Consider the following 24,256-nt stretch of genomic DNA (forward strand, 5'->3'; position numbering starts at 1 on the left):
TGTGCGAGATAGCCGGACTTTGATTGGGGACGCAAGCTGTACCGATCTCCCGCGCCCACCTCTCCCATCAACCTCATCAACTCTCTCTCTTTTCTTTTCTTATCTTCATCTTCCTTTACTTGCTGTCTCTCTGTTTATTCTCTTCAAGGCCTCTTCTTGGCTTACTTTTGTCCATCTTCCATCTTTGTTAGTTCTCTTCGACCTCAACTCACACAATGCTGAAGTGGGTTCAATCTGGGTACGTCATAACTTGTCACTACTGTCTGGTCATCATATAGCTTCGTCTCTTCAACCAGACACTAAATACTATGCTCATCTCAAAATTTTATCTACTGAGCATTCAGCACCTTTAATATACGGTTCTAACTCATCTACTGCAGAATCTCTGCCGCCGTCGGCACCGCCGAGCCTGAATACGGCCCCGATGCTTTCCATCCCGTCACAGAGTCCATCGAGGGATCCAATCCGTTCTCCTCACTCACTCTTGAGGATCTTCAGTGGAGAAATTTGTCTTTCACCAATGTTGAAACTCAGACATTCTATTTCGCATTAAAGTCTGGCCACGTTGGTTTCGTGCAGGTTATTCTCTCCAACTTGGCTGGTATTCACACCACCTCGCAATTCACCTGCCGTGTTCACCATCCTGACAAGCCTGAGGAGTCTGTATGGACCTCCACTCATCTAAATGATTTTAAATTCGGCGAGAAAAAGGCTAGTTTTGCCGCTGATGGCATCAACATCGACCTCAACGAAGACCTTTCAGTATATCACATTGTGTCGAACGTTAACGATCAGTCGATTGTAGATTTCACTATTGCTCGTGAAGCTCCGGGCTTCAAGATTGGCAAGGACGGTGTGACAAAGTACGGAACTGACGTCAACAAGCCCTGGGGAACCATGCGCCACATGTTCTGGCCGCGCACCAAGATCTCTGGAAAGATCACTGTCAAGGGAGTCGACCTCGTTGCTGACGGAGTTGGAATGTTTGTCATGGCACTTCAGGGAATGAAACCTCAGCATGCTGCTGCTCGATGGAACTTTGTCAACTTCCAGGGTCCTACTACCTCTGCCATCATGATGGAGTTCACCACTCCTCCCAGCTATGGCTCCGTTGTGGTCAACGTTGGCACTGTTGTTCGTGGAGACAAGCTACTCGCTGCTACCGTCAACAACAAGGCTGTGCACACCAAGACCCAATCTGATAATGAGAATGACTGGCCTCAACCTCTTGAGGTTGAGTTTGACTGGGCCGGCTTGTCACCCGATAATTCGACTGAACTTAAGGCGTCCATAGTGGCCCCTATTCCCTATCTCATCGAGCGCGTCGATGTCATGGCTGAGATCCCCAAATTCGTAAAGAATATCGTTGCTGGTGTCGCTGGTACCAAGCCTTATATTTACCAGTACTTCAACCCTGGATCTATCAAGGTCAAGTTTGGCGACGAGGAGTGGGAAGAGAGCGGAAGTCTCTACAATGAAGCTACTTTCATTTCATAGATTACTCTCCTTTTTCCTACTTTGTTTATCTCGTGCTCTGTTGTTGAAGTAGTGTCCGCAACGTAATCCATTTTTATATATGGATTATCTCCTTTATTCTTGCAATTGTGTACATAAATGAGTGACGAAAAATATATAAACAGTATATAATTGCGGTCGCCAGTGAATTCTTTTTATTTAATTCCAAGGAGAAAATCGCAAGATTTGCGATTGTTTAATAGGTAATAATACATGGGTGTGATTTCTTTTTGTAGGCCTTTCTTTATGATTGCGTGCTTGTTGGGCTACTGATTGTTGTGGTTTACTGAGACGTTTGTTTTATTTAATTTTCTTTTTGTGTTTATATTCTCTCGAATGCGCATTTGTCGCTTTAGCTATTGTAATGCAATTTTTTTCTGCTTTGATCATTATCATGTGATTGTTTTCATCATAAACATTATTAAAAAAGGTATAAGTGGTCAACAACAATTACACAGTACATCACCCGTTCTAAGTATATACATCTAGAAACCAAAATTATAAAAAAAATGGAAAAAGGGGCAAAGTAATAGAACATCAATTATCCAGTTGCATATTATTCAAGTCAGAGTATCATCTGAAATGGTAATCTCCGTCTGTGAATCGTCGTTATCGGCAGTATCCACCTCCATCTTGGAGTCCAGTTTCGAGTCATCCTTTGTTGACTTTCCTTGCTCAATAAGCTCACTAGAATCTGGCACGGCAGAATCGGCAACTTGAGCTGGACTGACATCGGCATCTGACGAAGAAGCCACACTATCAATACCATTTTTTTTGCGCTCGACTTTCAAATCTTCGTTCGCGCCCTTAAGCTTGAATTTGAGTCTGTCAATTCGGCTTTGCAGTTTCTTGATGTAATCTATAGCAAGCTCCACGGTGTTGGCTTTAGAACATTGCTGTGGCACTTCATTCTTATTGTCATCCTCATCTTCCGAAAAAGGTAAGTTGATGTTATCAATCAGCAACTGATTAAGCTCGGAAAGAGCATTATTGATCCGATTTCGCCGTCCTTGCTCAGCAATCTTGTGCGATGTGCGCTTCGAAGTCAAATTTATGCTCAACTGTTCAGGATACGATAATCCAAGCTGCGAATGCTTTCCCTCGACGATGTTTTGGTAATTTGACTTGGATGCAAGGAGGGCTGCAGCATCAGCTTCTCCTTCTGGCAATAAAGGCTTCAAATTAGGAGTAATTCGGGGCTGAAGATTCGGCGATATTGAAACACTTCCTGCACGAGACCGAGCTGGTTTAATCGTCCGTAAAGCTGTTCTGCCAGTCGCCGCTAACTCAGGGCTTTCGGATACTACACTACTTGAGCGTCTAGAGCTGCGTGACTGGGGTCGCATCGCAGGGCTGCTGAGTGCACCTATACTAGGGCTCCGTTCAATAGATGTCGAACGAGGCGAGATAGTCAACGAGGACTGCCTGCGAGCAACACTGTCAATAATTGCATCTGCAGCGTCGCGTCCTGGAGCAGTCTCCTTCATGCTGCCGACAGAATCCTTGTTAAGATTCATCAAACTCGCAGGGGTTACTGGAGCCAATTGTCCCTGCGGCACCTGTGGCTGATAAGTATCTACACGCAGTGCAGAAATTATAGCACCCTTAGGCACTGGCACTGGAGGCGGCGCCATACTACTTTCCGAGAGTGACAATGGAGGTTCTGGAGAGATACTTTCCGATGATGAGACATCGCCCACCTGCGCAGAGAATGCAGCTGTCGCGCGCCGCTTACTTGAGCGCTGCTGCTCAGCTGTTACAGCGCGGCCCGAGACCGCCTTTTGTGCTGGAGACGAAGCAGATGAGCCTGTATAGCTAGATGTACGTCGACGGAGCAGATTCAGCCCATTGACGCTGGATTCCCCACTTGGAGATACAGAGCTGAATGAGTGCATCTGTGCTTCAAGAGCTGGAGACGTAAGCGGAGAGAAATACGACGATGGATAACTAAAGTCCTTTTGTACCGTCATAGGGTTCTCAAGGGGAGTCACTGCAGGTGAAAGAAGGGGAGTGAACATCATCTAATAAAAAGCAAAAAGTTAGCCAAGTCATCTAATATATCAATTTGAATGGCAAGCAAACCTCTTCATGCATAGCATGCGGGTCAATAGTGCCGCTAGGAGACCGGAAGACTCCAGTGTGAAACTCAATAGAGGATGGAGTCGGTGGAATAGTGCCATCCTGAGAAGTGAAGGGCTGGCTGTCTCCCGCAGCATGGTAGTTTTGTTTAAAATGCTGATTACCTTGCTGAAGCTGCGTACTCATTATATCCTGTATCTCATGTTGCTGTCGCTGCTGTTGCTGTTGCTGTTGCTGTTGCTGTTGCTGACGCTTCTGCTGGTGAAGGTCCGGTCCATGGTCTATCTGTCGCTGCTGCTGGTCATCATGCTGCCCAATCAAAAACTGCTGACCAGGCTGGTGATGGTCTCCATACTGCTGCTGCTCAAAGTCCAGCATTGCGTTGGAGGAATCTATGTCGAAGGCAGAAAGGTCGAGCTGAATATCATTGAAATACATATATGAACCGAAGTCGTGCTCTCCATGCTGGCCTCCCTGCTGCGAGTCCGTCCTGGACTGCTCTGCCATGGTGACTAGTTATTTGAGTATACTTCTCTCAGAAAATAGCTGGCGTGCCTCAGATAGGTGTTGGGAGAGGCAGAGAAAGGAGTAGATTTCGCCTGAGCTAGTTTTTCACCGACATCGACAAGTGGTGCGCGCACGGAGCCGAGCAACGGAGAGAGATCCCAAAGCGGATTGATGGTTATCTAATATATATCACGTGATCTCGTTGCCAGGTCAACTCGGCCGTGTTTACATTCGCAGAAAAACATTGATACCCTAGCCCTACGACACACAAACAAACTGCAGTAAACTGAAGGCTCTGCTCACTGGCCTCAATTGTCCTCCCGCTCGCTAAAGTGACTTCGCCTATCCGTTTGAAATATCTACTGGTTGTTATTTGTAGTAGTTTGCTTCAAGGAGCCGTGCCCGTTGAATACAGGCTGCCCACTTTCCTATTTTATTTCTCTGCTGAGCATAATGGATAGAGTATGGCCTCTGATACTGCTAGATCACGCTTAAAACCACCATACTGACTTCTTCTGCAGCGACTACGCCAGCCTCTTCGAGTACGTCCAGATGAGAATGCCATTTCTCGTCAGACAAGCCGCGTCCAATTAAAGCCAGTGACTACGCTCCCCGCCACTACCAGTAATGTCGACAAAATCGGCCTCAAAGCAGGTGCAAAGCGCATGGCCCTTGGAGATGTCAGCAATGCGGTTAAATCAACGTCAACTATGGCTTCTGGTGGTAAGCTAGTCCAGCAGCTGCCTTCAAAGCAGAACTTACCTTTAGCCTCGCGCAAGCCATCACGAACAGCTCTGTCTTCTCAGTCCGCGTCCAATGGCGCAAACAATTGGCCGTCTCATGCTGAGTCTGCAGCTCGGAGTGACGTCCCTGACATTCCAGACGAGCGACATCATGTCAGTACTGCAGAGATTGCTAACGTCTACCATCGGGTAAGGCAGTCGAAACAAACTGTCTACTCGGACGCTCAAGATGCTGAACTTGCCGGCATCGAGGACGCTGTCTCCGCCGTCAAAGTTTCGTCTGATTCTTCTCTTGAGCTTCAAGAACAGGACGAAGAAAGGGCTGATGATACCAAAGAGCTGCTCTATAACAACACAACAAGTATTCTTCATAATCTTGATTCTACGGACTACACTAATGTGCAAACATTAACTAATCCCGGCGCCTTGTTCCCAGTGATAAGCGACAAAACCAGGCGTGAATATGAGCAGATTGCTAGTGCTTTCTGTCAGTCGGAAGAAGCCAAGGCATTGGAGCCGGATTATGAGGGGGATGAAGATTGGTACGACGTATCAATGGTGGCCGAGTACAGCGATGAAATTTTTATGTATATGAGAGAGCTGGAGGTGAGTTGTTGTCCCATGCAGTAAATGAAAACTGGAATGCGAAAACTAACGATATTTGGCAGATTAAATTTCGCCCCAACCCAGCCTATATGGACAATCAGACAGAAATACATTGGTCAATGCGAAGTATTCTTGTCGATTGGCTGGTTGAAGTACATAATCGACTTAACTTACTTCCGGAGACTCTTTTCCTTACAATCAACTACATCGATCGTTTTCTGTCGCTAAAAGTTGTGTCACTTGCTAAGCTGCAGCTTGTCGGTGCCACAGCGTTGTTTGTTGCAGCAAAATATGAGGAAATAAACTGTCCTTCAGTTCAAGAAATTACATTCATGGTTGATTACAGCTACACTGATGAAGAAATATTCAAAGCTGAGCGGTTTATGATTTCTTTACTAGAGTTTAATCTTGGATGGCCTGGTCCGATGAGTTTTCTGCGGCGAACAAGCAAGGCCGACGATTATGATTTAGATACTCGAACACTAGCAAAGTATATATTAGAAGTCACCATTATGGACGAGAGGTTTGTTGGTGCACCCCCAAGCTGGCTCGCTGCTTCTTCCCACTGCTTGTCTCGGAAAATACTTAATAGAGGTGATTGGGTAAGTTTTTTCTAGTTTACTCCCTTTCAGAGAATAATTTTGTTCTAACTACGTTAAACTTGCAGACGCCCGCTCATGTCTACTACTCAGGCTTTACACTAGCGCAGTTAAGACCAGCAATGAACGTACTTGTGGAATGTCTCCGAACACCAAAGGAGCATCATCGGGCAATCTACGAGAAGTACTCTGATCGGAAATTCAAAAAAGCTTCATTATTTGTCGCAGAGTGGATATCTGGCGTCTATAGTTAAATGGAAGCATATTCTCAATGTCTATCATCCGCATACTTTCATGGTAATGAAAAAATAAGCATTTTGCCGTTTGGTGGAGCGTTCATATTTTAATCAGTTAATGTCTTATGAGATCATTCGTGTTTACTTTTGTCTTTGTGTTTTTCCTTTGTCGGTTTGGTCTGGGTTTGATTTGTGCGTGAGTACTGAATACCTTACTTTGTGTTATTTAGAAATAGTATTGGCACATAAAACTTCTAGCTATTCAGCTGTTTTTGATGTAAATGTAGTTTCATGTGAGCTGCTTGCTCTTCTTCAATTGTGCAACATTTTCCAAACTACATATTACCACTTTCGGCAATTATTGTCAATCTAATTTATAAAAGTAGATTTATTTGGGGTTAGGGCATTGTAGGTCAAGTCATTACCTCATGCTCTTCCTGTACCCCGGAAGCCTATACCTTTTAGTGTGCAATATCATCGATTCCTCAAAGCTGCTGCTCTGAGTGCTCAAATATCCCAGACCTGATTATCATACACGACTTTAGATACTAATATTAGTTAGTTCAAGCACCGTCATGTGTCTTGTAGCACTAGGTCGCGTTCCTGCGCACTATCGCGCGCTGTCATTGCTATCAACAGCTCCCGTCCAGCTACTTTCGCACCGATCTCAATCGCAGCATTCGATATCAATCACTAAATCATCCGAACGGCGGAAGCGTCTTTACTCTTCTCGAGATTGCGTTGGATCTGGCTTTTCGAATACTTACACACCCGGGAATCCGACTGGCCCGCTCTTTAAACGTCCAGTAACTAATAATCCGACCGCGTCGCCGTCTTACGCGCATTATTCTGCTCTAGATGAAGAATTAAATCCCCGACCAAATAGCACTCGAGGATCTAATGGGAGATCTGGATCGATCAAAGGTAGTGCTTTGAGTCCGCGCACCATCAAGAAGCATTTAGATGATTATGTCATCGGACAGGAGCGGGCAAAGACGGTGATCTCGGTTGCTGTATTCAATCATTATTTACGAGCGCAAAGTATCGAAGATCGCAAGATCAGAATTAGAAAAGAGCTAGATACTCGTTTGCGGCGAGATGCGGCGCCGTTTCAACATCCCATATACCCTGAAGAGCGAGATGCGATGATGCGCGAATTCAATGCAGGTAAGCTTATGACTTGTGCATATAGGATAGTTTGAAATGACGGCTAACCGCCGTTTCTTGTTTTAGAGGAAGAGTCTGAACCTACGCTTGAGAAGACAAATGTTCTACTTTTAGGACCAACAGGTAGTGGCAAGACTTTGCTTATGCAGTCTGTGGCGAAGAGCCTTGGTGTGCCGTTCGCGATGGTGGATTGTACGGCACTCACCCAGGCTGGATACATTGGGGATGATGTTGATATTTGCATTCAGCGGTTGATGGCAAGCTGCGACTATGATATTGAGAAAGCAGGTTAGTTATCGTAATATGCTATTGGATATGTTTCATGTGCTAACGTTTGAGATAGAATTTGGAATAGTGGTGCTTGACGAATGTGACAAACTTGCAAAACCCGCGCGTCAAGGAGTGTTTGCTAGTAAAGATATCGCAGGCGAGGGTGTACAGCAGGCTCTTCTACAGATGATGGAAGGGTCAAACATTACGATAAAGCGTAATTCCGGAAACGTGTCACAGGGCAAAGAGGCTTTTGTCGTCAATACTACCAATATTCTCTTTGTTTTGTCTGGGGCCTTTGTGGGGCTTGAGCAGATTATTGAGGAGCGAATTGGTGATCGAGCGGTATGTATTTTTTTGAGAACACTCTTCCAATCACTTTTACTAACCAATTGTCCTTTCTTAGTCGCTTGGATTTAAAGCTCCGGGAGCGGCATCGTCACCTAGTACTTTCGAGCCTAAAGTAAAAGAAAATATTCTGAATTACGTTGAAACTGCTGACTTGACAAAATTTGGAATGATTCCTGAATTGATCGGTCGTATCCCTTTGGTTTCCCCGCTTCTGCCTCTTTCGGAAGCGGATATGATGCGGATTATCACCGAGCCAAAGAATTCGATTATGAAGCAATACGAGCACTCGTTCCATATGTTTGGCGTCGAGCTGAAGTTTACTACCCTTGCCATGCGGGCTCTTGCAAAAGTTGCATTGAAGCAGGGAACTGGTGCTCGAGGTTTGAAGTCAATCATGGCACGACTACTGCTGAACGTGAACTATGAACTTCCCGAATCATCAATAAAGTATGTGCTAGTGACAGAGGCGGTAGTAGAGTCCTTTGCAAATTCAGTAAAAGATGAGGATCGTGTGAAGCCTTTCTATTTCTCAAGAGGGGAGCAGTATCGCTTCATTAACGAGCTAGCTAATGAGAACGAGAGGGCATCCAAGTCAGAGATTAGTAGCTTGACCGTTGACGCTGGTGAAACTGATGATACCCTGGCTGGCCAGGATGAGCTGAAGATGCGAAGAGCAGGCTATGTTGAATAAACTAGATAGCAAGTGTTGGATTTTGTTTGTAGTGTTTTCTTGTTTTGTGTCCTTACCGGAAGTTTTGCTTTATGCCTCTTTTTATTTTTATTTTTTTTGTTGTCTTTTTGGTTCTTGCTTTAGGGAGTTTACTTGGAAAGACGAGGCAGGAGCATGGAATGGCGTAGGTCTTGTCATTCTCTTGAATTTTTCAATTAAGCGGATTATGGTGTTTTTTTTTTCTTTTACATTATTTTTACTAATTTCAGCGCGCAGCAGACTACTAACTGACTGGGTCTGTGGTGACTATCCATGATTATCGGTTTACTCCTATTTAATCTAATATATGTTTACTGCGTTTCGTTTTAAATAATTTTAGGATTCAGATTTATAAATCTAAGATATTTACAGTATGTAATATGATGTCTATTATCTATCATCACTCAAGCCACATCACATAGAATAATTAATTATCAAACAGAGCCAAAGAAATCAGTAAAAGCACAACAATACACTTTTTACAAAAAATGCAGCACAAAAAAATCGAGAAATATAAACACTGATCAAAATGTACAAAGAAGTTCATATAAACATCACACGAGGAAATGAAAACCACACGAGAGCCCAAGAATTAAAACGGCTGTACACGGACTTTCGTCTTCAAAAATGCTCTTATCCCACGAACACTCATTGCAGCCAGACAGCTGGCTCTTGCGATATACGCTCATTCAATGCCCGCACAAAGCGCCACAGCTCAGCATCAGCCATGTTCCACCCTTCAACCATCTTTCTCTTTCGTTTAGTATCGACGCCGGTTCCCTGAACATCACCTCTCGCTGCATTAATAATCTCCTCTGTTTTCTGCAATGGAGGCTTGACTCCGGCTTTTAATTCAACAATTGTCTCCGCGTCTTTGTGAAGCTGCTTGACTTCAGAAGCGGGCAAGCATTGCTCAAGCTGAAGCGAGAGAACAGAAAATGGAGAGGCTCGATCAGATGTAGCCGCCAATGTGTTGGTCTTACGGTTAGGCGGTGCATCATTGGTCATTACACCTCCAAAAGAAAATCCGAGAGCCCATTCGAAATAGTTATCGAGAGCGCATGCAGGAGATAGTTCAAACTGCGAATCCCAGATCGAGTAGTATTCGGTGTCAAGGACGTCGTAGTTTGCCGCCGCTCTCTTCTTCAGTTCAAGCAGTCTATCAGGTGCTCCAACCCCATCCTCCACAATGTCAGCGGTGATTGCCTTGACGATCTCATCCCGCGCTGTCATCCGTCTCACAAAATCAGGCGTAAGCTGAGAGACAGTTCCATAGGAAAGAGCAAGATGTGTCAATGGATGCGGTATAGTTATGAATTTGAATGACCGTGGCGAGTCTGAGATTGTCCTTGTAGTCTTGATGAATCCACTCGGCAAATTGCTGTTGCATTTGTAACATGTAGTCTTACCAGGTGGACACAGCTGCTCTAGTTCCTCCGGCGGACATATTGTTAGAGCATATGCCGTAGCTAATGCAGGATAATGTAGGATTCTATCAGTTTCAGTGATTGGGTCAATAATTTGAATTCCATCCGGGAACCGGCCAAGCCAATTGTTGTGCATATGCGCATTAATAACATCAGGAAGAAGCTCGGGAGGCAAGTTTTTATACGTAGTCTGCACAAACTCTTCAGAATAGTGGACAAACAACCCGATTTTGGGCTCGACGACCACCATTTCGTCAACATAACCATCAATATTTCCGCGATGTCCAGTTGCGAACGCGTTTGCAACAAACTCGGTAACAGCCTGGTTGGCAGCCGTGACAAATTCATTGCCAAGATCTTTATAAAGTGTAAGCATTCCAAATTGACATGTGCGCAGGTGATTGAATCCTTTAGCCGTTGGCTTCGAAGCGTACGGGAAGACCTACGAATTGCCGCAATTAGTGATGTTGAACTATAATGGTAAAGATAAATATTATACATACTCTGTGACTGGTGAGGATACCAGTAGGCACCATTGACCAGGCCAGATATTTAAGCGCGTTGATTCTCTTTTCACCTCTCAAACTGGTCAAAGAAGCCAGTTCATTGTAACGGGGATTCAGCTTTGCAGTTTCCATGTTAAGAACAATGGGCTTGAAGCCATAAGACCAAAATGCTCTACGCCACCGTTCCAGGATTGCATATTCGATTGTCGCATTCAGTCCCGCGGCTGTAAACTCTTCTGAATCATAGAATGCGTACACATGGCATCGCTCTTCGAGCTGTGGGATCACAGCAACGTCCGAGTCAGCAGTGGACACTGAGAACGAGAACGGCGTCTCCCAAGACGATGAGGGTATGTAATTGTTGGCTGAAACCGCGGGCTCAGCCATTGTTGGTGGTGCACCATATGAAGAAGACAAAAAATGAGGCGCCGCAAAGCGAGCACGACCAGAATGATTAGCGGCTGTTGTAGTCGCGGACGAGTAAGCGAACACCCAGATAGTGCCCAGGATAGCTATGGTGACGATAGCAAAGAGTCTTCGGCCACGGAAGTAGCGCAAAAGATTCCGGAGAACGGATCCTCTGAAATGAGCCATGAATTTTTTTTTTCGGTCGTCCTCCTCGTAGTGACCCGAGACTTGCTCAGCTGCTGGCTTGCGCAGACGTGCCCAGCTACGTAGAGAAGACAAGGTGGGTGGCAGAAGGTTGTACACCGAGACAGACGTCAAGGCGTCGAATCAATGGACGATTAGAAAGTCAGAACGAACTGATGACGACACCGATATAGTAATCAATAGAGGCGGTGGTTGCGAGTACTACGTTTAGTAACATTAAGCTGTCTAGGAAGTCGCGATACTGGATACAGGGGGTGAATTTTTAGCCCTAACCCGTTTATATATTTAAGATTTAGGGGCCGATTTTGATATGATAGGGCAATCAGACCAGGCGATGGACCTAGCGCAGGTGCCCGGACGCTCTGTAGTAGTAGATAAATACAGTTATCTTTTATGGTACAGAGTAGTGCTATTTGTGGTTCTGCTTCGGCTCGCGTATCGAATCGCCGCTGCTTCGACAGGTTCCTGATAAAGCTCAATCGCAAGTTTGCTGCCTGTTGCATATGCTTCAATTGACTGTCGGCTCGGATTAGAGAGTACATATATATGTTTAATCCTGCATAGCTATGCTATGCTACAGCTCCGAGTATGTAGGCTTCACTGCCCTGCCTTGACGGAGCAGTAAAAACGTTATCAAGAGTAGACGGCAACCAAACAAGATATTACGTATAGATAGGATTATGACATGTATCTTAGCAGAACTATTCTTAGAGATTGATTTCAGTTTGGTCCATTAAAATCAAAGCACAAATCCGCAGATATACAGAGGCAGATATACAGAGGCACGCGACATCGCTAAAGAAATTGGTCGCGTGATCACGTCTACAAATAAAACACTTCGCCAATTGCTGAATGGGTTGATACTACTCTCTCTTACTGATGAATATATTTATAATAAGATTTTGATATTTATACAAGTCGACTGCAATGATATGACGCTCGGACATTACAAATTACTGCATATGATTGGACTAGCGACTTCAGAGTTTTTTTGTCTGATTTCTGTCTAGAATAGCAATAGTTTCAATAATTTACTCGTCGTTGTTTCAAGTACAAGTCTGGCTCTTGATTCCTCGACGTTTATATGTATAATCTTGGGAGAGGTGAAGTTGTTAATATGCATGCCAGATGGCTGAGAGTGGACATCAAAAGCGCACGTGCAATCTCCAGAGATAATGGCCGAAACAGAATCGATTAGCGCGGCGACTACATTCAGCGAAATTGCTCGTCCTACAACTAACTCCATTTAATATTCATTTCGTTTCTTTCTCTCAATTTTTCTTCCCACCTTTGTATAGCTTCTTTTGTTTGGTAGATTTAGCTGTGTATTTTTAATCATGGCATTATTCGATTACGACTCCTTTGCAAGCCCCTTTCGCATCGTCAATCTCGTTATTGGCGCCTTGATGGTAAGCTTCCATTGTAATGATCAAAGCTCACTTTTACTTAAATATTGTTTTTTTATTCTCTATAGATCCTAGGTGGCTTTTCTTCATTCTTTCCTCTTGGATTGTAAGTACAGAATTGAATATTTATAATCTCAAATCTAGTTAGTGCTAACAATTTATAATCTTAGCCGAAGTGTATGTTTATCTAAAAGCTCCTAGAGCCAGCTAGTAACGACTTCTAATCGTTCAACATTTGAAGGTCATTTTGGGATTATACACTGTTTTGTTTGGATCCCTCGTTGTTGCAGCTGGTACGAGATATTCTATATTGCTGCTTTTATATTTCTAGTACCTTATTAATTCATTCCTCCCAGAATTTTCTATGCCCACTCAAATTGCTCAATATGCTTCATTTTTATTGTCATTCTTGGGCCGCGGAATGTGTAGGTCATTTGCATCTGTACTTTTTCAATGCGATCGCGCTAACATGTGATTGTCCAGTCTACATCCTCGTGGGTGCGTTTATCTTGGGCCCGGGCCCTCTGAGAATTGTTGGTGGTGCTGTCATTCTTCTGTAAGTATCGTAGTTTCGCATGACCCTAAAAATGAAGCTAACTTTTCAATCAATGTAGTGTTGGCGCGATTTACGTCGTTCTCGAATTTACTCCTTCGATAGAGCCTCCTACCAACATGCGCGGAGAGGATAATGGATATGAAGCTGCGTATGGAGAAACTGTTTAGGTGCTCTACAAAAAATATCAATTTTCGAGCATCCATTACAAGATATTGAGCGACTTCGAGCGTTGTCTAATATTCGTGCTCAATTACTTCCTCGAGAGGACTGCCGAGAGGAAGGTGTGTAAGATTAAGCATGTCGTGACCGCTTATTACGATCATCTATAGAATTGCTAGTGTGAATTACTTTTGTTATGCAGAAAATCTTTGGTATTTATTATCTTTTTGTTAAGTTTGCAGGTCATATAAAAAAATGATATTCAATCGAATTTGTGTCATTTTATATCTATATATTTGCGGGAAATTTTACTTTTTTGTACATTTCTTTTCCTTCTGTCTTCATTTTCCTCTATATATATTTATATCTGTGTTTGCTACTTTGCGAGTAGCAGCACTTTTATTATTTCTCTATATTGAATCATGGTAAAATATGTAACGCAGCAGATAAACTCAAAAAGCCACGATACAAGATGCAGTGTTATAAATCTGAACTCCTCTCTAAGAACCGAATGATGCGATTATCTCAGCCATTACTTTAGGGCTGTCTATACAATATAATTTCACTCTGCTTAAAATAACGACGCGAGTCCTCATCAATCAACACTAAGGACAGGAAAGTACGCGTAGAAAATTTCTTGTTGATATCTCTGTATGTAGGAGTCAAGTCAAACCCCCCCAAAAACAATCTAATAGGGATAGTTTCGCCGCGCACCGGAGCACCGTCCATAATCTCGAATCTGACAAGAGTTTCGCTCTCATTGTACTGATTGGGAGGTGTTCCAGTTGTCTCGCGTCTAATGATTGACAGTTCCATGTGCTTGACTTTTAGTCGCACGAGTAAGAAGTATATGCGTCCTACGATAACGTCTTTCAAGTGATACCGCGACTTTGAGTATTCAAACTCAATGTGCAAACAATCCTCAATACCGACATCCATCTTAATTGAATTGACAGTGTCTGGAGGAATATTATAAGAGTAAACCCACAAGTCCTTCTCCCGGATGACGTCCGCCATCCTGCGGGCGACAGTCACGCGAACAAAGTAACGTAGCCGCACATTGACGCCGTTGTAGCTCTCAAATTGTTTCTCAACATTGCGAAATTCAAATCCGTAGGTCTCAGGTCGCTGCAGCTCACCTGGAGCGGCTATTTCTTGTCCGAGTGTTAAAAAGTCGTACGTGTTGCCTTTATCTGCAAACATCTCTATACAGACCCAGTTAGATATTCCGGTTGCAAGGATATCAATTCAGTAATGCATAGCTCCTAAATAGTATCAGTAAACAACTCACCAATTGTTCCAATAAATTGCACCTTTATTCCAACGTGTTCAAGTCGGCGACCATCTTTAAGTCGAATAGCCACAGTGCCCTTTACAGTCTCACCGTCTACAAACAATGGTACTTTCTCTTTACGCCGCTTATCTAAACGCACATCAACATGCTTCCTTTGATCTTCGCCCTCTAATCTAATCTCAATATCAAGCGGTGACTTAAAGAACAGAGCCATTGTTGGCCGTGTGTGTCCTGATTGCGTTTACTAAGTGCGCTGCTGGGAAGAGTCGCGAACTCAATATGTGGCTCGCGGCGACAGTGTAAGACACAGCACGTGACCTTTGCGTTTAAACTGCTAAGAGCTATTTTTTACTCGGAGATGTTAATAAGGGAGCAGAATGTAGAGGATTACTTGTAGACTGTTTGATTACTATCTTAAGGCAAAATATGAGGTATTTACGTTCACAAGGTCGATAGCTGGTGCGTTGAATGTTGTCAGTGGGGAAGATCGCATCTCGCGTTCGTCAGGAATGACGATCATGCCTTAATCCAAATTGTCCGTTGACAGTGGTAGCTCGACTTATCTAGATGATATCAAACCCCATTCACTCACGGCTTCATCTTTCTCAAAAGGCCTTAGTGGAGAAAAGGAGCGGACCCGTCAACAACCACGCACAAGAAATTCGAAAATAGCAGTAAAACATAATCCTCGGAAAGTGAAGAAATTCAAAATTGATTTATGAGTAAACTTCATTGGATATAACTCAGTATTATTATGTCATAAATTTATCGTCATAGGAAATGAAAACTGCTATTCTCAAAGTCTCATGCTGTGAAATGCTGGTCTTTAAATGATTCTGAGTGTAACCGGTAGTCGTTGGCCTGCGAAACAGACTCTGGTCAGCAGACATCCACCATCAGAGGCAATCTAGAATACAATGGAAACAAATAATATCAAAAGTTATTTATTTATTCGACTAACTGATTGACATAGTGCTGTTTTGAACTGAAGAGCGTTAAGTTTTTGATGAGAGAGAAAAATTTCAGTAGTCGCGAATTTAATTTGCCTTACTCGTGACTCTCGTCTGGTCCCAAATTTTAACTTTACAATCAATGGGAAGCTCACTGATTGAGTCCAATATTTTACTTAATCGATGCAGCGTTTATACTCTTTTTCGAATTAGAATATCTGACAAAACCTGTTATTCATGAATATTTAAGCACACAGAATACCAAAGACTATAAATAAAGAAAGCCCTTGTAATATTCAAACACCACCCGACAGTAAGAAATCACACAAAATTATACAAACTCATACATGTAATTACATATCAAATGTCGATACACCTATAATAGCGTAGATGTTGATAGGAGATAAAAAGGGGTATATAGCACAGGCATTGTAACGAAGCAAAAACATCATTTAATCGCGAAGACATTTTCCACATTTCCAACATTTGCATCGATTACGGTCAGAAATGAAAACTACTCCACATCACCATCGGGGTCGCATACAACAAAACAGCCGAGAAGCTCTCAAGCAGCAACATGCATAATTCCACCATCGCTATCAAAGATTCGAGATGGATCACGGTCATATCAGCAAGGTATCATGATAATCATTAACAAGACTGTTGGGTCTAGTAGAGTTGGGTAGACCATACACTTGAACATATGCATTGTCTAGAAAACTATCTGCCTTGATTAATTTCTTGCCAGTCTCTTCCTCCATCACCGCACTCTTCCATTCCCCATTTTTTGCTCTTCGGAGTAGGAGTGAAGTAGTACAAAACATGATCAGACAGTCTTGAATATCTAAACCTTAACTCCAATAGCCGAAGTACGAATTACTTACTTACATATGTACAAATACCTTAGATATTGTGTCAGCAACAGCGCCGCACTCATCGATCGAAGCCAGCTTTGTTTGCCCAAATTTATTAGATCAAGACATGCAAATCAATTTGGTTTGAGCGTCTCGTTAGCCCGCTATGGATCTCCCTGGATTCGGACATGAGTCTGTATGTATAAATACGTTATTGAGGAGCCGGATAGGTCTATACAGTTTCTTACGACATATTACAGAAAAATAGTAATATCAACACGATTTCTCTAAGCGCAGAATCTGAGTGGCGCTTTGAAGTTGGTGCAGATGCCACCGTGAACATAAAAGTGTGCATCCTTTACCAGCAGAACGTAAATTGAAATTTGTACTAATAAAGTGTTTAGATACTAGAAGGGAATGCAGAGATATTTGGAACAGAATTGGCATTGGGACCGACCTATCATTTCACAGCAGCCAAGCTCAGCATATATACATGGCGAGGTTGCCAGATAGAATGGGAAGGAGAATTACTAGCCGAATACATATCTGACGAATCGGCAATGCCAATGTATGCTAATTTACATTTTGCATTGGAGAAGCTGCGGGCGCAGGCTGCAGGTACTGACACGCAGTACATCCGAAAGGAAACCGGTGCGACTGCAACTCCAGGTCAGCCAGAAACCGAGGCAGAAGGACCTAAAGTTTTGATTATCGGTCCTAGGTTTTCAGGAAAAACTTCTCTTGCCAAAATTCTGACCGCTTATGCCTCGAAAATGGGAAGATCTCCAATTGCTGTCAGCCTAGATCCAAAAGAAAGTCTACTAAGTTTGCCCGGTACTGTCTCTGCTGCCTCGTTTGCAACAATGATGGATGTTGAGGAAATGGAAACTTGGGGATCGAGTGCGACGACCGGCCCTATGCATATTCCTCCAAAAAATCCGATTGTGTATTATTTTGGCTCCGATTCGCCTACAGACAACATCCCATTTTACAAGGCTGTCATGAACAGATTGTCGCTGGCAGTTTCTTCACGTATTGCTGTGGACCCTAAAGGTAAATTGAGAGTTTCTTGAAGAAAAGGAATTGGAGAGTTTATACTGACAAGATCTACGATTTAGCTCGGATATCAGGAACCATTATAGATGCCACAGGTATATTAGATCCAAAGGTTGGCTACGACTTAATTGACACGATTGCGGCGGACTTTTCAGTCAATGTGATTGTCACTGTTGGAAACGAGCGTCTATATAATGATCTTTTGAAGCGCTATCAATCTCGAAAAGACATGAATGTGGTCAAAGTACAGCGATCAGGAGGCGTAGTCGAAACCGACGCTACTTATTTACGATCAATGCAGCAGCGATTATTCAAGCAGTATTTCTATGGTAAACCTGCGTCTCCGTTATCTGCTTTTACAGTAACGACAGATATTTCTGCCTTTACGGTGTATAAGCGAGCTGAGCGTAAGCTCCTTTTTTTTCTCTACTTTTTCTGGTTCGTTGGTTTGCTGATCATCTACGATTCTAGAAGCACGTCTCGTGAGCTCGTCAGTTCTTCCTATTGGCTCAGAAGTGACTTCTGCCAAGGAATCTCTTTTAACAAAGACAGTGGTCTCAGCCATTCTGCAGAATTCTATCCTTGCTTTGCTATACGCAAACCCTAATGACACAGAGGATGATATTGCAGAATCCAGTGTCATGGGATTTGTGCATGTGTATGTATATACCATATATAGAGAGCGTATGCGCTGCCTACTAAAACTAACTATTACCTAGTTTGGATGTTGATGAGACAAAGAAAAAGCTTAAGGTGCTGATGCCAATCAAATCGAGACTGCCGGCACAAGTGTATCTTATGGGCAATTATCATTATATGGAGTAAAAAGTTCTGTACAGTATTTTATAGAATCGTTAAGAATTAGTACGAAAAAAGACGTAGGCTCAAATGTAAAGTAATTGCGGATTGCAATTGTATTCCAGATATCGTTGGACTTGATGATACGCGCAAGTATTGCGAACTGTGTAGTTTTCGTCATAGCAGTAAGAGCAGAGCGAAATGATTGATATGAAGGCTCTCAAATGCTACTTTCTGGGTCGCCGAGGGTTTGCAAATCGCTGCAGCAATAACTCACGCCACTCATACATTAAATCATAAAAACAATCACAAACTCATGGTTCAAAAAAAAATAGGCTCTGGAAAGATAAGGCATCTTGGAGGGAGCGGCGGTTTGCGGATCCCGTCCCACCGCCGATAAGGCAGCGATCGAAGGAGCTGCGCCATGGAGTTCATTCAGTCATCAGGCTATTTCAATGTAATCGCAACAATTAATTATTTAGTCATGATTGCATGTAGTATGTATTTAGCGTATGCTTTGTAATTATTATACTCTCAATAGTGCCGTGTTCTGGAATGTCTGGATCGAACGAGACATTAGAGTAGTTGTCCTCATTTGGAAAATACGTGCACGATAAGGAGGCAGATGAACAATGTGACTGGCAATCGATTGGTGTTGATTTCAGAACGCCTTTTTACGCACAAAATACCACTGGTATTTCATAACCGAATCGATAAATGCGAGATCGAAATACGAGTAAAAAGGTACACATTGCATTCAACAATGGAAACACATCAATATAGTGAGCACTTGTCCAGAAGAGAGTCATATATGTAAACAGACTAGTTGATATCATCTTTTCCAAATCTACTTCTAAGCGTACATGTACATCAAGAGATATAGATGCTACTAGGCCAGCTGCGGCGGTTGTTACAACTATGCCAACGCGAAATGCGAGCGCTCGGTAAGAGGCGAGCAAAAGCTGGAGTCGAGGCCATGGTATACGCAAAGGGTGGAAGCAAGAATGGTACATCAACTGCCTGAACTATCACAATTCCTCGCCAAATCAATAACTTGGTGCGGATGGGTAAGTTACCAAGTATTGGCATTCGAAGAATTGTAGAGGTGACAAGAGCGAGGGTGCGTGCGTCGAAGGTGGAAGTACCATGCTCTGTTTGGGCCAAGCTACGGTTCGACCCCAAGCCCAAAAGGTGGAAAGTGTCGAAGAAGTTTATTTTTGGATCGACATCAGACTCGACTGGGATGCGCTGCTCCTGAGTTAACACAGAGAATAAAGATGGAGTGCGAGCTGCGCGTTAACTTCTTTGTTGCTGTCGCACGCTAATTCAAACCATGCTCCTCTTTATCTTCATCTTCTTATTTGTCGCTTAAATCGTTGTAGCTGATAGTAGAGGAACTACAGGCACCACCGGCCTAGCCAACGGGCCTACAGGGAGCCGCAGGGTTCATGTGACGACTAGTCAGACCAGATGAAAGATGTAAAAAAGCAAACAGATGTTGGCAAATGCGGGAGTTGGATTGCTGCCAGATCGCAGTTGGGTGCAGCTGGTATCCAGTTACCAGGCATCTGGTACGCGCCTCGAGGCCCGAATAGGCAAGCCGCCAATACTTCACTCTGCCTTTGTTGCGCTCACCTTGTCGCGGAGAACACTCGTCGCATCGATAGCAGGCTGTTCCTGCAGCATTTCTTTCATGATTAGACAAAGAAGAGAGTGATAAGCTGTTTGGAATTGAATCTAATTCGTCGTATGGGGAAATAAAATGACGCGGGCGTGAGCCGGTGCATTTCCACTCAACGGCCCTTTTCTGTCACTATGAGTCCCACCCGTTGATCATGCCGTTTTTCCTCGCGCTTCGCCTCTACCATGAGCGCTTTTTTTTCTCACATTTCGTTTTTTAAATTTTTGATTTAGTTCGGGAATTACAGCGTCTGTGGTCTGCACAAATACTACCGACAAGAAATAACGAAGTGGTAGAAGATCCGACAGGCAGGACTCGGTCAGTCACACCTAGATAAAGGAATGCCGCTAGTGAAGTCTTGGTCCGCGAACAGCGCTCCCTGATTCGTCCTTGACAGCTGCCTTTTTCACCATACGCTCAGCTCAAGTCGACAGTGACCGATCAGCATGACAGATCTGTCTTTATTATAAAGTTCTCTAGCGAAGCCAGTCATCTGTAAACGGTTTTCAGGAATGCATCACACTCATCGGTAAGCACGGCAATCTCTCACAATACCAATGCGCTCTGTCGTCTGTCTCCATGGACAATTCCTAGCGAGCAGCACAAAATGAGCTATAACAACTCAATTTTAACGTCATTACCGAGTAAGTTGAGTAGTAAATGTGCCTAGTCTGAAAACTCTCCGAGGCACACATATGCTCGTAGCTACTACATGTCTCCTACATGTTCTTGCCAAATTGAATGTGATTGCATTGCAGAAGAGAAGTGATATACGCAAAGTCCACGCAAAGAGAAAAAGCTGCGAAGACAATCTGATAAACTGTAGCAATTCCGAGAAGTCCTTTGCCGAATAAGCTGTACGCTGGTCTGTCCGCAACCGGTCGCAGGAAATTTATAGGTGTAAAATCTTACTGATTGATTGGATTTTTTTGATATCATGTCAATTGAATTAGCCAAGAGTATTTAAGAAGCATAGCAAGAGCGATATTGTTATCAGGAAAATACGATAAACGTTAACGGCCGTATCTTAGACTGTGTGCTATCTGTTCGAACTCCGGGACTGAAAAGCTGCGCTATTATATGAAAGCTTTGTATAATCTGGCAGTTTCTGTATATCTACCTCTCCTTGTTCCAGTCTACAAATTTTTACAATAGCCAAAAAGATTCACAAGGCGAGAAAATCGTCAATCATTGTCTTCATACAGATCACTGAGCGAGACGCAACTTCTGCAAAATCTCGCTATCGAGCATAGTTTTTCGCTGAACTCAACTCAAACAGTAACTGCGTGATTAGTTGATCGGTGCGCATCCGCGGAAACGTGCTCGCGTCGAGACTATTCGGGTAGTGCGAAGGCAGTCGGTCAATTTTGCCGATAATTCTGTTCTGCGTGTCATTCGTTCATTCAATTCCAAAGTCCGTAGATGCTCGAGCCGTTGGAAGATGATTGCGCTGCTGGTACTCATGCATACTATCTACCTACAGAAAAATTGAACAATTCCAGCAGAGCAGATCCTCAGAAATGTTTGTTTACAGCGTGAGGAGCGGCCCAATAGCCGGGGGGCTGGATTACTGATGGCCAATTCTCGGGCTCGCCGTTGCCCTGGAAAGGCTACCCGGTTTTAGGTTTAGAGTTAAGGTCCAGTTGCAGGGAAGCTGTGCGTTCTATGCCGACGCTAGCCCTATATCAGATTAATACTGTCTTTCTTTGCCGCACAGAAAGATTAGAACCCGTAAAGTGGATACGCAGGAATTCTTCTGAGGTTCTATTGAAGAACTCTGCGCCAGCACTGAGCTCAATTAGCACTGTTTCTCATACAGGCCATGACCTCTTAGGCTGCTATCTTCAGGAGAGGTCGCAAGGACCGACCCTCTGACAGCAGCAACTGACGTGCATTCTGTATTGTCCGCAGATAGTCATACAGCTTCAACATGTCAACAAAACAAACCATTACTTGCCAAATCCATCCTGGCCATATGTCTCCTCTGGTTTTTCGAGAGCCAGAACCATGGTCCTGTGCATTCGACTCGATCTGTACAAATTTTAGAGTTTAACGCTCCACATCTATGATGTCCCAGGTACCTTTCTGCTCTGCGAGCCGATCATCCATCCTGTCGACTCGCGAACTCGGGAACATTTCGCCATTGGGATCTCTAGTACGGTACACCTGCTCTCATTTATGGTATGGTACCCAAAATACCCAAAGACAAAATATGATACCGCACGCCAGGCTACGGTGGGTGGGAGCGCGCACGCACGTCAGAGTTCTCGCCCAAAGACAGTCCAAAACATAAATAGTCCTCGTCGGCCGGAGCTGATCGCTTTGTCCCCACCGGCCCTCCACTCGTTTATTCACAATGAAGTTCTCCATTTTGTCCACTGTCGTTCCGGCTATGCTTGCGCTTGCCACAGGCGCGCTTGCTGTCTCCAACCGTGTTCGCATGTACACTCTCTCTACGAACACCGTGTACAACAACCTTGACCTCGGCTCTCAGATCGAGAGCGAAGGTCTCGCGTACATGTTCCTAGGAAATCACGGTGGACAGTTCTTGTATCACGATGTTTTAAACTCGACTTATCACTCTGATGTCCAGTTTGGTGACGTCTACTACCTAAACATTAAGGACAACATTCTCATCTACACCACTGATACTACTGATGTCGGTCATTTCGGCTCTGCTGACACCCTTCTCTACGATCTTGATGGTCTTCATTGGTATGCTTGCACTGATCAGAATGACCCCGCCGGATACAATGCTGGACAGTATCTTGTCAAGTACTACGCGGCAGCAGCTACCGTTCCTTCGACTTGCACGGCAATCGTTTTGAACGTCATTGCCGTCTCAACTTAAAGCCTTCTCGGGTTAGAAAGCTATTCTTTTTTGTCGCACGCAATAGAGATTAGCTTAGATGCTTGGATTAGGCGACATCAGGCGGTAGCAGGAAAGTGAGGTTTAATTTGTTTAATGTTTGGTTGGGTTCGTGTATTACAAATTTTTATCGTTAGCCTTTTTTTTATGTCAATACCATTTATACACTCATAATTATTTGTGCTTGTAAATTGCGATAAAGATTGCCGTCATATAAGCTGTTAGAGAGTAGAAGTGGATTGTAGCTATTTTACGATTGTTTTAAAGGCTTTAGTACTGTGAGGAAGTCTGCTTCTTTAATGATAGATAAGAGATAGAGCAAACGAAATAGACCCTAAAAAACGTGGTATCATCTCTCGGGAAGAGCTTGTCAAAAGAGGTTTGGAAAAAGTCTATTCACTTCACTACAAACTTAATCAATCAAGCGGACTTTTCTGTAGACGTGCGCCATTCCTAAAATGGGATTCATCTAAGATCAACCGGGCGGCTGGAGCATCGCTATTGGACTTGAGCTCGCTGTCAAGCATGTGTGTTTTATTCTCTAGCTACATCCGGCTATTACTTTGTGTGAACTAAGCATACTATACTGAGAGCCGTATTATATGACCATTCTAACAATTGACTACGGAATTATTGCGAAATTGTAAACAATATAACGGAGCGCGCCATGCCATTTGACTGTCTGGGGCGCGGCTCAGCAGGCCGACGGACAGAAAGGACCGGCTAGAACGATAGCTTAGTGGGGCAGCAGTGTGACAAAAAAACGCTTAAATAAACTGATGTATGCTGGGTGCATGCTCCATACGAGGCGGCAACAGCAACTGTCTGGGTGGGGTGGATGTGCTAAGTGAACATGAAAGTAAACCTCTCGAAGTTGAGTCGACACAGAGTGCGCCGACTGCTGTGCGGCGCAGTATCAATAATTGGTAACCAACGTTACGGAACGAATTTTATTAAAACTCTAATCAAGACTGCGACTGGCATGTTACCATCGTGGAAGCCGCGGGACTGGGTCTGGCCTGTTTTCTTCATTCTTGCTGCTCAATTGAAATATATATTTATTATTTTTGATTTTTTGTGCAGCGTGAATATACAGCTGCATTCAGCATCTGCATTGTCTAGAGCAAAATGCTGCGGAATTCAGCAATCGGCCGTTGCTATATCTCTGTTGTACTGTTCTCTCAGTGGAACAGCGCTCGGGGACATGATTTCGGATTAAGCACTAGCGGGACGGATAGGGCTGACTTATTTTTTGGAACGTTGGCATACATAAACCCAATCTGGATGGTGCGCAGGTGCCAAGTGT

General features: G+C 43.8%; 9 protein-coding genes across 9 annotated transcripts; 6 read left to right on the forward strand and 3 right to left on the reverse strand.

Annotated features, from left to right (window-relative positions):
* Positions 1 to 59: 59 nt before the first annotated feature.
* On the forward strand, positions 60 to 1,901 carry V2V93DRAFT_367237 (oxidative stress survival, Svf1-like protein). The gene is made up of 2 exons (XM_066909521.1): positions 60 to 238; positions 381 to 1,901. The coding sequence occupies exons 1-2, from the start codon at positions 216 to 218 to the stop codon at positions 1,495 to 1,497; spliced, it is 1,140 nt and encodes a 379-aa protein (XP_066766388.1). The 5' UTR covers positions 60 to 215; the 3' UTR covers positions 1,498 to 1,901.
* Positions 1,902 to 2,075: 174 nt separating this feature from the next.
* Positions 2,076 to 4,101, reverse strand: V2V93DRAFT_358028 (uncharacterized protein; the record flags this gene model as incomplete). The annotated part of the gene is made up of 2 exons (XM_066908049.1): positions 2,076 to 3,536; positions 3,598 to 4,101. The coding sequence occupies 2 exons, from the start codon at positions 4,099 to 4,101 to the stop codon at positions 2,076 to 2,078; spliced, it is 1,965 nt and encodes a 654-aa protein (XP_066766389.1).
* Positions 4,102 to 4,314: 213 nt separating this feature from the next.
* Positions 4,315 to 6,584, forward strand: V2V93DRAFT_367243 (A/B/D/E cyclin). Its single transcript, XM_066909522.1, has 4 exons — positions 4,315 to 4,563; positions 4,623 to 5,450; positions 5,513 to 6,052; positions 6,118 to 6,584. The coding sequence occupies exons 1-4, from the start codon at positions 4,555 to 4,557 to the stop codon at positions 6,301 to 6,303; spliced, it is 1,563 nt and encodes a 520-aa protein (XP_066766390.1). The 5' UTR covers positions 4,315 to 4,554; the 3' UTR covers positions 6,304 to 6,584.
* Positions 6,585 to 6,738: 154 nt separating this feature from the next.
* V2V93DRAFT_333901 (P-loop containing nucleoside triphosphate hydrolase protein) lies at positions 6,739 to 9,129 on the forward strand. Its single transcript, XM_066907694.1, has 4 exons — positions 6,739 to 7,452; positions 7,519 to 7,740; positions 7,796 to 8,067; positions 8,129 to 9,129. The coding sequence occupies exons 1-4, from the start codon at positions 6,861 to 6,863 to the stop codon at positions 8,762 to 8,764; spliced, it is 1,722 nt and encodes a 573-aa protein (XP_066766391.1). The 5' UTR covers positions 6,739 to 6,860; the 3' UTR covers positions 8,765 to 9,129.
* An 18-nt stretch (positions 9,130 to 9,147) lies between these two features.
* Positions 9,148 to 11,537, reverse strand: V2V93DRAFT_404424 (uncharacterized protein). The gene is made up of 2 exons (XM_066912641.1): positions 10,713 to 11,537; positions 9,148 to 10,651 (listed from the first exon to the last, which is right to left on the reverse strand). The coding sequence occupies exons 1-2, from the start codon at positions 11,307 to 11,309 to the stop codon at positions 9,431 to 9,433; spliced, it is 1,818 nt and encodes a 605-aa protein (XP_066766392.1). The 5' UTR covers positions 11,310 to 11,537; the 3' UTR covers positions 9,148 to 9,430.
* Positions 11,538 to 12,574: 1,037 nt separating this feature from the next.
* Positions 12,575 to 13,883, forward strand: V2V93DRAFT_367249 (Golgi apparatus membrane protein TVP15). The gene is made up of 7 exons (XM_066909523.1): positions 12,575 to 12,736; positions 12,802 to 12,839; positions 12,904 to 12,910; positions 12,975 to 13,026; positions 13,090 to 13,158; positions 13,217 to 13,289; positions 13,348 to 13,883. The coding sequence occupies exons 1-7, from the start codon at positions 12,665 to 12,667 to the stop codon at positions 13,454 to 13,456; spliced, it is 420 nt and encodes a 139-aa protein (XP_066766393.1). The 5' UTR covers positions 12,575 to 12,664; the 3' UTR covers positions 13,457 to 13,883.
* Positions 13,684 to 15,146, reverse strand: V2V93DRAFT_367254 (vacuolar protein sorting-associated protein 26-domain-containing protein). Its single transcript, XM_066909524.1, has 2 exons — positions 14,740 to 15,146; positions 13,684 to 14,653 (listed from the first exon to the last, which is right to left on the reverse strand). Exons 1-2 carry the CDS (start codon positions 14,954 to 14,956, stop codon positions 13,986 to 13,988), a joined length of 885 nt encoding a protein of 294 aa, XP_066766394.1. The 5' UTR covers positions 14,957 to 15,146; the 3' UTR covers positions 13,684 to 13,985.
* A 1,528-nt stretch (positions 15,147 to 16,674) lies between these two features.
* Positions 16,675 to 18,534, forward strand: V2V93DRAFT_367256 (Pre-mRNA cleavage complex II protein Clp1-domain-containing protein). Its single transcript, XM_066909525.1, has 6 exons — positions 16,675 to 16,742; positions 16,807 to 16,893; positions 16,951 to 17,599; positions 17,665 to 18,009; positions 18,074 to 18,260; positions 18,322 to 18,534. Exons 1-6 carry the CDS (start codon positions 16,713 to 16,715, stop codon positions 18,425 to 18,427), a joined length of 1,404 nt encoding a protein of 467 aa, XP_066766395.1. The 5' UTR covers positions 16,675 to 16,712; the 3' UTR covers positions 18,428 to 18,534.
* A 3,663-nt stretch (positions 18,535 to 22,197) lies between these two features.
* On the forward strand, positions 22,198 to 22,971 carry V2V93DRAFT_187840 (uncharacterized protein). The gene has a single exon (XM_066906965.1). The coding sequence runs from the start codon at positions 22,438 to 22,440 to the stop codon at positions 22,930 to 22,932; it is 495 nt and encodes a 164-aa protein (XP_066766396.1). The 5' UTR covers positions 22,198 to 22,437; the 3' UTR covers positions 22,933 to 22,971.
* Positions 22,972 to 24,256: the final 1,285 nt, after the last annotated feature.

The sequence above is a fragment of the Kockiozyma suomiensis genome (genome assembly GCF_038497685.1).
Source record: "Kockiozyma suomiensis strain NRRL Y-17356 unplaced genomic scaffold V2V93scaffold_5, whole genome shotgun sequence".
NCBI classification, from domain to species: Eukaryota; Fungi; Ascomycota; class Lipomycetes; order Lipomycetales; family Lipomycetaceae; genus Kockiozyma; species Kockiozyma suomiensis.

Coding starts and splice junctions, on each gene's coding strand:
- V2V93DRAFT_404424 (XM_066912641.1), bottom strand. CDS start 11,309: ATGGCTCATTTCAGAGGATCCGTTCTCCGGAATCTTTTGCGCTACTTC. Junction 10,652..10,712: donor GTATCCTCACCAGTCACAGA/GTATGTATAATA, acceptor GGCAATTCGTAG/GTCTTCCCGTACGCTTCGAA.
- V2V93DRAFT_367237 (XM_066909521.1), top strand. CDS start 216: ATGCTGAAGTGGGTTCAATCTGG. Junction 239..380: donor CTGAAGTGGGTTCAATCTGG/GTACGTCATAAC, acceptor CATCTACTGCAG/AATCTCTGCCGCCGTCGGCA.
- V2V93DRAFT_367254 (XM_066909524.1), bottom strand. CDS start 14,956: ATGGCTCTGTTCTTTAAGTCACCGCTTGATATTGAGATTAGATTAGAG. Junction 14,654..14,739: donor GCAATTTATTGGAACAATTG/GTGAGTTGTTTA, acceptor GGGTCTGTATAG/AGATGTTTGCAGATAAAGGC.
- V2V93DRAFT_367249 (XM_066909523.1), top strand. CDS start 12,665: ATGGCATTATTCGATTACGACTCCTTTGCAAGCCCCTTTCGCATCGTC. Junction 13,027..13,089: donor ATCCCTCGTTGTTGCAGCTG/GTACGAGATATT, acceptor CATTCCTCCCAG/AATTTTCTATGCCCACTCAA. Junction 13,290..13,347: donor GGTGGTGCTGTCATTCTTCT/GTAAGTATCGTA, acceptor CAATCAATGTAG/TGTTGGCGCGATTTACGTCG.
- V2V93DRAFT_367256 (XM_066909525.1), top strand. CDS start 16,713: ATGGATCTCCCTGGATTCGGACATGAGTCT. Junction 16,743..16,806: donor CTGGATTCGGACATGAGTCT/GTATGTATAAAT, acceptor GACATATTACAG/AAAAATAGTAATATCAACAC. Junction 18,010..18,073: donor GGTGTATAAGCGAGCTGAGC/GTAAGCTCCTTT, acceptor CTACGATTCTAG/AAGCACGTCTCGTGAGCTCG.
- V2V93DRAFT_187840 (XM_066906965.1), top strand. CDS start 22,438: ATGAAGTTCTCCATTTTGTCCACTGTCGTTCCGGCTATGCTTGCGCTT.
- V2V93DRAFT_333901 (XM_066907694.1), top strand. CDS start 6,861: ATGTGTCTTGTAGCACTAGGTCGCGTTCCTGCGCACTATCGCGCGCTG. Junction 7,453..7,518: donor GATGCGCGAATTCAATGCAG/GTAAGCTTATGA, acceptor TTCTTGTTTTAG/AGGAAGAGTCTGAACCTACG. Junction 7,741..7,795: donor CTATGATATTGAGAAAGCAG/GTTAGTTATCGT, acceptor CGTTTGAGATAG/AATTTGGAATAGTGGTGCTT.
- V2V93DRAFT_367243 (XM_066909522.1), top strand. Junction 5,451..5,512: donor TGTATATGAGAGAGCTGGAG/GTGAGTTGTTGT, acceptor GATATTTGGCAG/ATTAAATTTCGCCCCAACCC. Junction 6,053..6,117: donor TACTTAATAGAGGTGATTGG/GTAAGTTTTTTC, acceptor TTAAACTTGCAG/ACGCCCGCTCATGTCTACTA.